General features: G+C 38.8%; 1 protein-coding gene across 4 annotated transcripts in view; it reads left to right on the forward strand.

Annotated features, from left to right (window-relative positions):
* smchd1 (structural maintenance of chromosomes flexible hinge domain containing 1) overlaps nt 1–12,818 on the forward strand; it is a 53,166-nt gene that overhangs the window by 2,716 nt on the left and 37,632 nt on the right. For all 4 annotated transcript variants that reach the window (XR_006982786.2, XM_017472359.3, XM_047156661.2 and 1 more), the window contains 10 exons: nt 36–118; nt 2,780–2,913; nt 5,726–5,840; nt 9,348–9,467; nt 9,612–9,778; nt 9,882–9,972; nt 10,575–10,791; nt 11,200–11,311; nt 11,935–12,118; nt 12,433–12,504. Coding sequence is in view for 3 of the 4 variants with exons in the window: in XM_017472359.3 (XP_017327848.1) it covers nt 36–118; nt 2,780–2,913; nt 5,726–5,840; nt 9,348–9,467; nt 9,612–9,778; nt 9,882–9,972; nt 10,575–10,791; nt 11,200–11,311; nt 11,935–12,118; nt 12,433–12,504 (1,295 nt within the window). In the remaining variant the exon portion in view is untranslated. The remainder of the gene's footprint in view (nt 1–35; nt 119–2,779; nt 2,914–5,725; nt 5,841–9,347; nt 9,468–9,611; nt 9,779–9,881; nt 9,973–10,574; nt 10,792–11,199; nt 11,312–11,934; nt 12,119–12,432; nt 12,505–12,818) is intronic.

A 12,818-nucleotide genomic window follows, 5' to 3' on the forward strand; every position in this document is an offset into this window, starting at 1 on the left:
TGTGTGTGTGTGTGTGTGCTCTTTCAATACTTTAGCCTACGCCTTTGCTGAGCTTATTGATAATGCACTTTCTGCAACAGCGCATAATCCTGAAACAAGGAGCATCGACATAAGATTGGTAAGGGTTTAATTGATTATTAACCATAGAATTAATGAACCAAAAAACCTACACGAATGCATAAAGTGGGTCAAAACGATCCCTAGTACATATGCAGTACAAAAGATTAAATAAAATTTTTCTTCAAATGCAGTTAAAGATTTTCTGAGCTAACTGAACAAATTTCATACTACTGTAGTGTAAAGTACTACTATACTTTCCACAATATTAGGATTTTTTGAGGGGGCGGGGGATATATTAGGCAGCAAGTGAACAATCAGTTCTTGAAGTTGATGTGTTGGAAGCAGGAAATATGCGCAAGCGTAAGGATCAGAGTGACTTTGACAAGGGCCAAATTGTGTTGGCTAGACTACTGGGTCAGAGCATCTCCTAAACAGCAGATCTTGTGGCGTGTTCCCGGTGTGCAGTGTATCATACCTACCAAAAGTTGTCCAAGGAAGAACAACCGGTGAATGAGCGACAGGGTCATGGGTGCCCAGGGCTCACTGACGCATGTGGGAAGCGCTGAAAAAGATGTTTTCTTTTACATTGTGTGGACAGCTGGGTGCATGTGCATCTCTTACCTGGAGAAGAGATGGCACCAGGATGCGTTATGTGAAGAAGACAAGTCGGTGGAGGTAGTGTGATGCTCTGGAAAACCTTGAGTCCTGGCATTCATCTGAATGTTACTTTGATGCGTACCACCTACCTAAACATTTTTTGCAAACCAAGTACACGCCTTCAGTGGCATGTTGCAGACCAAGTACATGCCTTCATAGCATCTGTATTCCCTGTATCTGTATTCCAGTGGCTACTTTCAGCAGGATAATTCTCCCTGACACACTGCAAAATGTTCATGAACGGTCTGAGGAACATGACAGAGTTCAAGATGTTGACTTGGCCTCCAAATTTCCCAGATGTTAATCTATAACTCTAAATATATGTATATGTGTGTATGTATATTTGTGTGTGTGTGTATTAGGGATGTCACGATGCCACCAAAAATACTCAATTCCAAAGTCAATACCGTGGTATAAAACTAAAAAAATTAATTAACAACTCTACTGGAGGACATTGTCCCCTGGCTGATACTGGCAAAAAAAAGAGAGAGAGATAGGGGGATATTTTAGCTATCAAACACTGTTTGAAAATGAGTGGAGGCTACAGTGGAGGTGCACTCCTAAACGCACATGCGCACACACACACACCTTATACTCTGAATGCAAGCATTAGTTTAAATTGACTGATATGGTGGCAGGCCAAAAAGATTCATTAAAAGCATGAACATTTGAATAATGATTAGTGACAATAGGCTACATTTAGATGACAGGACACGGGCTGACTGGCGATGCATGGTGGCCCATTAGGAGGTATTTTATGACATTGCAATGTATTAGCATCGTTAACAAATAACTGGCTATCGCAAACATTACATGGAGCATAACGTTAGCTGGCTTCATGGCAACAATGCCCGCTGCCTCAAACAAACATAACATAGGACCGTCTTTCAGGTGCTTCGCCAAATTCCAGGTGTTTCCTCGCTTTGTTTGAAATGAACGATCGCATCAGTTGCACACTGGCTTCAGAGCATCAATTATATGTTTGTTGTCATCCTCCTTGAATGTGAAGTATTTCTATATTCCATATCAACTTTCCTCTCAACGAGTCGTGGCGGAGCTAATCTTCTATAGTTTGTCCCCGTGTGCTTGTAGTTGTTGTTGTTCTTCTTCTTCTTCTTCTTCACCACTCGTGGACCGACTAAAACACTTGCGCGTATTTGCTGCCCCCATCAGGTCCAGAAGAATTGCAACCACAGTACTTTAATTAAAATTGGTACCTACAAGTACCGTCACGTTTTAATAATGTTGGTACCGAAGTATCGGTTCTCGTGACATCCCTAGTGTGTATGTGTGTATATATAAAATAGTTTACATTTTCATTCAGCCATTCTCGTACGTCATGCTATCATTCAGTTATGCTAAAACGTATGTTACAATAATTCAGTATAAGCAATACTTACTAAAAGAACTAAAATTGGCAGGATGCCATCTCTTATAATTTAATGACTATTTTATCCATAATATATGAATATCTGCATTCCAAAACTGACTCGTCATATGAGTTCGTTGTTGAAGTACAGAATTTGTAGGCAAAATTTATCTGACCGGATCACAGGACCTGTGTGGTGCAGGTCTATGCTTGCTGTGATTCGAAGATTCTGTTATGATGATAAGTGTTAAGTTGTCATGTGACTTTTGGCTGAGGCAAATTCTTGGCTCAGACAAAACAGCTTTTTGAGTAATCCATGGAGTTCTAAGGAAAGAAATATTGTTGTTGACAACCTCTCAAAAAAAAATAACATGTTAAGTGAAAAATTCCATAGGAAATGTATATGGGTAATTTTGACCCGCTTTATGAAGAGTTGAGGTAGTGATATGAAAATGTAACTTTTTCCAAACCGATGACCACATAATATGAAAATGAAAGAAGTTTATTAAGGCTTACATGGTGGAAAAAAAAGCTTTGATTGATCACATATATTTCAAAAACTACACCCTACTGGGTCAATTTGACCCACTTTGTGCATTCTAGGGTTAAAATAAGCTAATCAGTAAAAGTTCATTGGACTCTGAACATTGATTTTATTTTCTGTTTTTCTCTGTGCGTGTCTCTGTGCGTCAGTTTTTTGACGAGTCTCAAGGTGGGCCTGCAGTAGTAGTGATGGATAATGGTCGTGGAATGACCTCTAAAGAGTTAAATAACTGGGCAGTTTATCGCCTTTCCAAATTCAACCGAGATGACCGCACTTTTAGGAGGTAAACTATCAGCACTCTGGAAAACAAAGTCTTATTACATAAACATGATATCCTATGTATTCTAGCTGAGCTAGATAGCTGTTATTACTAATAAAGGATATTAAACAACTTCTAGTGTAAATGAGTGAAAAGAGATCATTTTTCAAAATGAATTCCTTGAATAACTAATACAGACCTATCAGTTTCTAGTTGTAGGCGTTTACTATAACCTAAATTCCGGAAAAGTTGGGACAGTATGGAAACAAAAGAAACAGTCATTTGAAAATTCAATTCACCCTGTACTATATTGAAAATACATCATTAACACATTGTTTGTTTTGCCATGCACTTGTAATCCAGGCAGAATGTGGTTTGCCGTTGTCCTGCTCTGGATGGCAGCATACGTTTCTCCAAAATGTGTACATATCTTTCTGGATTAATGCTGCCTTCACAGAAGTGCAAGTTACCCAAGCCATAAACTGACATGCCCCCATACCATGGCAGACGCTGGCTTTTAGATCTTGTATGATCCTTTTCCTCATTGGCCCGAAGAACACGACGGCTGTTTTGTCCAAAAACTATTTGAAATGTCGTGTCGTCGGACCACAAAACACGATTCCACTGTGCTACTGTCCATCTCGGATGAGACCGAGCCAGAGAAGTGGGCGGAGCTTCTGGACAGTGTTGATGTATGGCTTCTGCTTGGCATAGTAAAGCCTTAACTTGCATCTGTGGATGCAGCGGCGAATGGTGTCGTCTGACAAAGGTTTACCAACGTATTCCCGAGCCCATGTCAGGATATCCATCAGAGACTCTTGACGTGTTTGACGGGTCTGAGAGATCGGAGATCACGCACATTCAGAAGTGGTTTTTGGCCTTGCCCTTTACGCACCGAGCGTTGACCAGATTCCTTGAATCTTTTAATTATATTGTGCACTGTAGAAGGTGAAATGCCCAAATCCTACCGATTTGTCTTTGGGGAATGTTCTTCTCAAAGTGTTGGATTATTCGCTGATGCATCAGTTGGCGGATTGGCGAGCCTCAACCCATCCATGCTATTGAAGGACTAGACCTTTTTTGGAGGCTCCTTATATACTATGATTAGACAATTGCCTCACACGTTTCACATCACCTTCTTATTTCAACTCGTAACATCGCTATTAGTCCTAAATTGCCCCTGTCCCAACTTTTTTGGAATGTGTTGCATGCATAAACTTCAAAATAAACATTTCGCTTCAAAGAACTATGCAGTTGATTAGATAAAACATCAAATACCTTGTCTTTATACAAGTCAAAGTACATTTACAAATCATTCCTCTATGTTTTAATTAGCATTTTCCTTACTGTCCCAACTTTTTCAGAATTGGGGTTGTACAGTTGCAATCAAAATGATTCAACCCCTATGGCAAATCCGGTTTACTGTCAAAATGTACAGACTTCCAGCTGTTTGCAGTGAAAACATCAAACAAAAGCAATTGAAATAGTTCAACACAATGAACGCTTCAAGTGGGTTCCCCAAATTCAACTGAAAATGATTTCTCCAGTCTCAAAATTATTCAACCCCTTCATGGCAAATATCTTTAGTACTTAGTAAAGCTCCTTTTGCTGCTATGACCTGTTGCAAACGAGATGCAGAGCTTCTGGCAGCGTTCCTGAGGACTCGTGGTCCATTCCTCATGAGCAATGGCCTCCAGGTCAGAATATTCTTGGGTTCTGCAACCACCTTCTTCAAATCCCACCAGAGATTTTCGATGGGGTTCAAGTCAGGTGACTGTGATGGCCCTGTAGAATCTTCCAGGACTGCTTCTGCAACCAAGCCAACTTGGTGGAATTTGAGGTATGCTTGGGATCATTGTCCTGTTGGAAGGTCCGATGATGCCCAAGCTTCAGCTTCCTCACAGACGGCACGACGTTTTCTCCTAGGGTTTCCTGATACTTCAATGAATCCATCTTGCCTTCCGCATGCTGCAGGTTTCCGGTGCCAAAGGATGCAAAGCAGCCCCAGAGCATCACTGAGCCACCACCATGCTCGACTGTGGACAGTGTTCTTTCTTCATTCTTATTCCTCCAGACATACCGCTGATCCATCATGCCCAAAAGTTCCAAAAAATTTTTTTTTCATTGCTTCACAGAACAGAATCCCAAAACTTCTGAGGCTTATTTATATGATTTTGAGATGACTTTTCTTCTGCTTTTGAGTCAGTAGTGGTGAACGTCTTGGAGTTCTGGCATGGAAACCTTCTGCATTTAGTACGCACCTTACTGTGCTCACTGAAACCTCAGTGTCTGTTACCACCAAGTCTCGCTGCAGGTCTGTTGCAGTCACTCGAAGGTTTTTCACAACCTGCCTTCTCAGAAATCTGCTTGCAGCCGTTGATAGCTTCCTTTTTATGCCCCGTCCAGGTATTTCATTAATTTTCTACCCCTAGCGAGTTCAGGTATTTCATGGGTCCCAGCTCAAGCACACCTGGTGCAACTAATGAAGCCCTTGATTATTTGCATCAGGTGTGCTTGAGACAACACCGGGTTTGCATATTTGCATATTCAAGGGGCTGAATAATTTTGAAACTGGAGAAATCATTGCAAGTTGCATTTTCAGTTGAATTTGGGGGAACCACTTGAAGCATTCAATGTGTTGTACTATTTCATTTGTTTTTGTTTGATTTGTTCTTTGCAAACAGCAAATTTTGACAATAAACCTGATTTGCAATGGGGTTTGAATAATTTTGATTGCAACTGTATAAAACTGATGCTATTGTGGTGTTCCCTGTATATAACTGATACTTTTCCCTTTGTTTTGCAAATGTGCTTTATTTATTTGTTTTTTCAATAGTGATAAATCAGGATACGTGCGTCCCAGTGCAGTCCCTCGCAGTTTGAACAGTGACATCTCCTACTTTGGTGTTGGAGGCAAACAGGCTGTGTTTTATATAGGCCAGTCTGTACGGGTAGGTACTACACCCCATCCCTGGCCAGTCAGATACATTTGACTGTCTAATTTATGCAAAGCTAAAGCAGAATTTATGTAGTCCATTGTTTTAGATTAGAATGAAATTACCTGAATCCATATATGTATATATGTATCTATCTATCCTGTGTGTGTGTGTGTGTGTATGTTTAATTGTGATTTGCGCTTTTTGTTTATGCAAGTTTGAAGAAAAGCATTTGCACTAGAGAAATAAGAAGAGTTAGCATATTAGCAAAAGAGTTAGCAAGTTAGCATATTTTAGTAGGAACCTCAATAACCGTTCTTTAAAAAAATGTTAATTCCTGCTTACTATTTATGTAACACTTGGGAGGCTAAAATTCTCAGCGCTTAATTGAAACCTGACTCATCAGTTCAGGTCTAATATTTTGTTAACAGAATAAGGGAATTTAGCCTGCAGCATTTACAGTGGTGCTTGAAAGTTTGGGAACCCTTTAGAATTTTCTATATATGTGCGTAAATATGACCTAAAACATCATCAGATTTTCACAAGTCCTAAAAGAAGACAAAGAGAACTCAATTAAACAAATGAGATGAAAATATTATACTTGGTCATTTATATATTGAGGAAAATGATCCAATATTACATATCTATGAGTGGCAAAAGTATGTGAAACTCTAGGATTAGCAGTTAATTTGAAGGTGAAATTAGAGTCAGGTGTTTTCAATCAGTGGGATGATAATCATGTGTGAGTGAGTGAGCACCATGTTTTATTTAAAGAACAGGGATCTATTAGTCTGTCTATCAGAGTCTGATCTTCACAACACATGTTTGTGGAAATGTATCATGGCACTAACAAAGGAGATTTCTGAGGACCTCAAAAAAAATAGTTGTTGATGTTCATCAGGTTGGAAAAGGTTCCAAAACGATCTCTAAAGAGTTTGGACTCCACCAATCCACAGTCAGACAGATTGTGTACAAATGGAGAATTCAAGTTCCCTTCCCCATGAGTGTTCGACCAACAACGTCCAAGCAATTAAAGACCTCTCTCACATTGGCTAATGTTCATGAGAACACTGAACAACAATGGTGTGCATGGCAATGTTGCAAGGAGAAACCTTATGCCATCTGTGAAGCAGATGATGGTTTGGACCTGTTTAGCTGTATCTGGCCAAGTCAAAGTCCTGACATTAATCTAATAGAAATGTTGTGGAAGGGCCTGAAGCAAGCATTTCTTTGAGGAAACCCACTAACATCTCAGAGTTGATGATGAGGAATGGGATTAAATTCCTCCAAGCTGATGTGCAGGACTGAGCAACAGTTTACATGTGATTCATATTCATGTGATTCACTTATGTATGATTCATTTACATGTGATTCATTTACTAATTTGCTTCTCTTTAAATCCAGTTTTAGTCTGTGATATTACAAAGGTCTTTCCAGATTATTACTTGCTACACTGTATGAGAGAACCCCAGTAAAATTGCCTGAATTCTGTAATATTATTTGTTCACCATGTTAGGTTTAAATCCTCTAAAAACAGATTCGGAATTAAATAACATTACATCCTTCAAAGCATTGGCATGTTCTGCTTACTCTCACAATCCTCCAAACACCCACACACCCAAAGTCTCCATAAACAAATGAGACAGCAGTGTATCCTACAAAAACCGAACGATGTCCACAATGTGAACACAACTCGGAGAGTAAGCTGGACTAACCAACAAAATTACCAAGACTGATAAGCAATCTGCACGCAATAATAAATATAATATCCTTACCTTTTAAATACTTGTAACAAATAATATAACAGTGTAGCACGTAAAGCAGAGGAGATAACACTAATAAAATTAAATAAACAGAAACTCTAACCCGGTCAGAACCTCTAAACAGAGAAGCACATTAATACAGAAGTAATTTTAAGAGGAGTGAGTCCACAAAATCTAGGTGAAATAATGCAATGACAATATCTTCAATAAGAATCCGAATTCTGTAGAGCTGGAAGGCCGAGTGCAAAAAATTAAAATAATAGAAGAGCAAAAAAGACTCCGCTGTGTAGATGATGCAGTTCAACCCGATATCAAGAGTTTAACGTAGTCTCCTGCTTCCTCCGCTGAAATAAAGTCCTTCTGAACACCGTTATATGTAATGCGCAGCCGAGCCGGGTGAAGTATTCCATAGCGAACGACCTCAATACCACAAAGTTGCCACCGAACCTCGTTAAACGCGGCCCGGGCCCGGGCTGTCTTGACTGTGTAGTCAGGGAAAACGGAGATGGTCAGATCCCTCACTTTAATCCGCTTGGTCTCTCTCGCACGGCATAAAATGTCAACACAGTCACTGTGATAGTGGAATCTGCACACAATAGCTCGTGGTAGTTCACCTGGCTTGGGCTTCGGCTGAAGGGTCCGGTGGGACCGGTCCAAAACCGGCTCCTTCTCCAGACCAAACGCCACTTTTAACAAGGCCGCTACAGCAGCAGTTGTACAGGTGTCAGCGCCCTCTGGAACTCCGACTATCCTAACGTTATTGCTCCGTGACCTCGACTCCAAATCCTCACATTTAATGTTTAATTGAGTCACGGTCGCAGTGAGAGATTTGATAGTAGTCTTCATATGAACTATGTTTTCGGTGCAACCGGAGAGAGTGTGCTCCATTTCCCCAACAGTACCTTTCAGTGTTGATATGGTAGCCTCGGTAGAAACTTTATCACTAGCCAGCTCTGTCTTCACGGCCTGCAGGTCAAGCTGGATAGTAGACGGCGCACCCCCGAGAGTCTTCTGGAGCTCCTTTTTAAAAATATCGGCGATGTCCTTCCTCAGTAAAGCCAGCAACTCAAGCCTGAGCGCGGCGAAGTCAGGGTCACCGCTTGGCGATGCGGATACAGGAGGAGAAGGGGGCTCGCTCGCGACGCGCACACTTGGCCTCAGTCGTGTCTGAATGCTACCACGGGTTTTCGTGTTCTTTCCAGACATTTTAACGTACCACAAAGTTAAAATTGCAAACAACGAAACAGAGTAGCCTCCACCGTCGCATCCTACTCCATCGAATTCCGAATCCTGGACTGAGCAACAGTTACCGCAAACTTTTAGTTGCTGTTATTACTACAGAAGGGGGTAACACCAGATACTGAAAGTGAAGGTTCACATATTTTTTCCACTTACAGATATGTAATATTAGATAATTTTCCACAATAAATAAATGACCATGTATAATATTTTTGTCCTGTTTGCTTACTTGGGTTTTCTTTATCTACTTTTAGGACTGTGAAAATCTGCTGATGTTTTAGGGTTCTATTATGCAGAAATATAGAAAATTATTTCGGGTTCATAAACTTTCAGGCACCACTGTATGAAACTGATCATTTTACACCTGTCAATGTGCTTTGCATTTAAAAAATTTTTTTTTAATTTTTAAAAAATCTTTTTTTTAACATCGCTATACAGTATTCTTTCGTCTGTGTCAACTTGGACATGTATACTGTGTGACTGTTTTTATTATGTCTATATTTTTTTAAACTTGATGTAGATCATAAGTAAGCCAGGTGGCTCTCCAGATGTACATGAGTTTGTCATGTCTAAAGAAGACTTTGAGCAGAAGGAAAAAAACAACAAAGAAATTTATTGTGGTATAATCCGGAACAGGAAGGTAAATGGGCATGCTCGAGTTATTTTAATGTAGCATAATGTCCAGATTGAATTATTATGGTGTATTTGTGTCCGTCTCCCCTTTTGTGCACTTGTAGTTTTAGAACTTGCCTAACACCTCTCTCTCGCACACATTAATGCACAGCCAGCAGATGACTCTCATGTGATAGTGGATGAAGAGCGTTTCCTGCAGTCACTGGTTCTGGAAGAGAAAGGCAAGGACAGTTTTACTGCTATAGTTATAACTGCAGTCCAGCCAGAACATGTTGCCTACCTAAAAAAGGATTTCGACTCCTGGACCAGAGAGCTGGCGTATGTATCAGAGCATGCACACCTGCACACCACTGACACACACAATGTCAAATCATATTAATTCTGTTTTTTGTTTGTTGTGTTTTTGTTAATTAAATTTAAGGCACATCTATCATTACTATATTCACGGTATTTATGGAAATGACATGAGTGACAACCGAACCCCCGTAACTACGTCAAACATTGACATCCAGGTATGGAAGTCTTTTATTGTATGCATCAAAGATTTATTTAGACAGTGACTGTCATTATTGGCATTTTTATGCAATAATAATATGGATGTATGCACCTGGAGAATAAGCACAACTTATTCTTCAATGAAAACATACTTAAGATCTTCATATTCTGTCATGTCCTTGTCCCCTCTTACCATAATTAAGAATAAATAATTGTGGATACTAAATCAAAATGTACAGACCCTTATTACCTACCTTTGAATTTCAAATATGTAACTCAAATTAAAATAATATTAAAAGTGAATGACCAAAAAAAAAACACCTTTTAATTGTCCAATGTGTGGAAAGCAAATAAATTTTATACACGTGCATGTTATTCTACATTATTTGTTTACATGTCTGTTTCTGCTCTTTCTTATTTTATTTTTTTATTGCATATATTTTTTTTATTTTTATAAAAATGTCATTTTGATGTTTTGGCAGTACTGTACCTGCTGTAGCAGTCATGCTAATAAAGCTCATTGAATTGAATTATAGTGTTCTTGTACGTCAACGCTGCAGCTTATAGACATTTAACTAAATAATTTTAAACAATAATCACCTTTCTCCCTTTTTTCCAGATCTGTCTAATTGAGCGGTCCCCTCGCTTGCCAAGGCTACTTAATCTAAAAGAGATAGATAATGACATGCAGACTCTTTATATAAACTCCAGTGTGGCAGAGTTTGAGTTTAAAGCCAGCAGAGGAGGAGATGCCAAAGTAGAGGGACTGCTTAGATATCATCCATTCCTGTATGATAGAGAAACCTACCCAGAAGACCCATGTGCAGTTAAACCAGGTATATTTCTAGGTTATAAACATGCCTCTAAATTGTATCCGAGCAGTAGTTATGGTTGAGGAATAAGCAGAGACCCACTGGCTAAAAACCTCATTTACAAATGGCTGCCTCAATCAACAGATGTAAACGGTGTGTGTGTGTGTGTGTGTGTGTGTGTGTGTGTGTGTATAATTGGGTCGTATTCAATGTTAAGTTCTTGGGCTTTTACACACTCACCACAGCCACTGGTTGTACAGAGCATACAAAGTCAATTAAATTAAATTAATTTTTTTTTTTTTTTTTTTTTTTTTTTTTTTTTTTTACACATATAATTTCCATTTTAAAGGCGTATGGCTGGTGCTGTGAACACATTCCCGGTCAGATTTGATGTACCAATGACCTGTCTCTCTGATTGCATGTGTTTTACAGCTCTAGAGAGTGACGAAGATTGTTTTGTTTTACACGCGGAGGGTCGAGGGAAAAGACCCATCTTTGAATGCTTTTGGAATGGACGATTAATTCCTTATTCTTCTGTTGACGAGTAATGATATTACTACATTTATTTAACGTTGTTTGAACAAATGCAGACCTGTAAACCCTTACGCATTTTGCATAGGAATGCATTTGAACCTTGGCGTACCCTAGTATTATTAGTGGTGTGATGATGCACTCCAGTCATGATTTGATTCAATTTACAGTACTGACTTCACGATTCGATTCCGTTTGATTCTCTGAATATTTTGAACAAAATTTGAATGAAGAACAGTTGCGCCTGAAAAGTCTCCTTTTATTTATTTATTTATTTATTATCTGAATGATAAACAATGCGAAACGATATCCCCACTCAAAAACATGGCCAATCGGCATAGTCTATGAACCTGGACTGATTGACAGTTGCGTCTCTGTTTCGAACTCTTATGACTATGCATTATTCCTCTTTGGGGTTGGCAGGTCTGTAAATGTAAATATTTATATGTAAATAAACATTCCTTATTCAGCAATCAAATGAAGATATTCCACAACTTTTGGATTATCAAAGGTTGCATACCTATACTTTAATTTTTCTTGATGAGCAACGAATGAGATGATGTATACATTTGTAAGTCACTTTGGTTAAAAGCGTCTGCTAAATGAATAAATTTATGTACATTTTGTTTGTTTTAGGTTTGAGTGGTGTGAAAGACCCAAGAAAGTCAGTTCAGTACCATTAGAATGTTATAACAGGATATCGGGCGTTCTCTTCACTAATGATCATTTTAAAGTCAGCACCAACAAACTGACATTTATGGATCTGGAGTTACAGCTACGTGACAAGGAAACTATCTTTACAAGAGTTCTGAATGGTCAGGTAAAGTACACCTTTACACAATATTGCATTCGTTTGTTTCAGTGGACTGACTGAGCTGCTTGCTTCTTTCTCAAGTCTGAACGCTGCTGAAAACACCAGTGCATTCAGTCAGGGTTAAAAAAAAATATATTTTTGCCAAAGATTTTGGAAAGTGAAGCAGTGTCTATTTCACTCCCCCAAACACAGTGGGCTACATGAAGAATGTTATGAATTAAACTATTATACTACATATCAGTGAAGAATAATTGCCCTATTATTTAGTACTAGATGCAATTTTAGTTAATAATTTCAGAAATCATTGTCTTTTTTTGCAGGAACAACGAGTGCAGATCAAGCGAGAGTTTGCAAATTGGTTGAAAGAGTGCCATGAAAGACACGATAAACAGGTATGTGCAGTGTGCTCTATTAATATTGGCACCCTTGGTAAATATGAGCAAAACAGGCTGTGAAAAATTGTCTTTACTATTTAACCTTTTGATCTTTTGTTAAAAAAAAAATCACAGATACTCTATCATGAATATCAAACAATTGCAAACAAAACAGGTTTATAAAAAATATATCTTTGTTTAATATAGGTGTGCAACAGTTATTGGCACCCCTATGAATTCTTGTATATTCCCATAGATATTTAATTTTTTTTAGTACACATAGGGTGATTTAGGAACAGGAAATTGTTCAACCGTGACTTCCTGTTTCGCAG

Source organism: Ictalurus punctatus, chromosome 7, assembly GCF_001660625.3.
Source record: "Ictalurus punctatus breed USDA103 chromosome 7, Coco_2.0, whole genome shotgun sequence".
Classification (NCBI taxonomy): domain Eukaryota; kingdom Metazoa; phylum Chordata; class Actinopteri; order Siluriformes; family Ictaluridae; genus Ictalurus; species Ictalurus punctatus.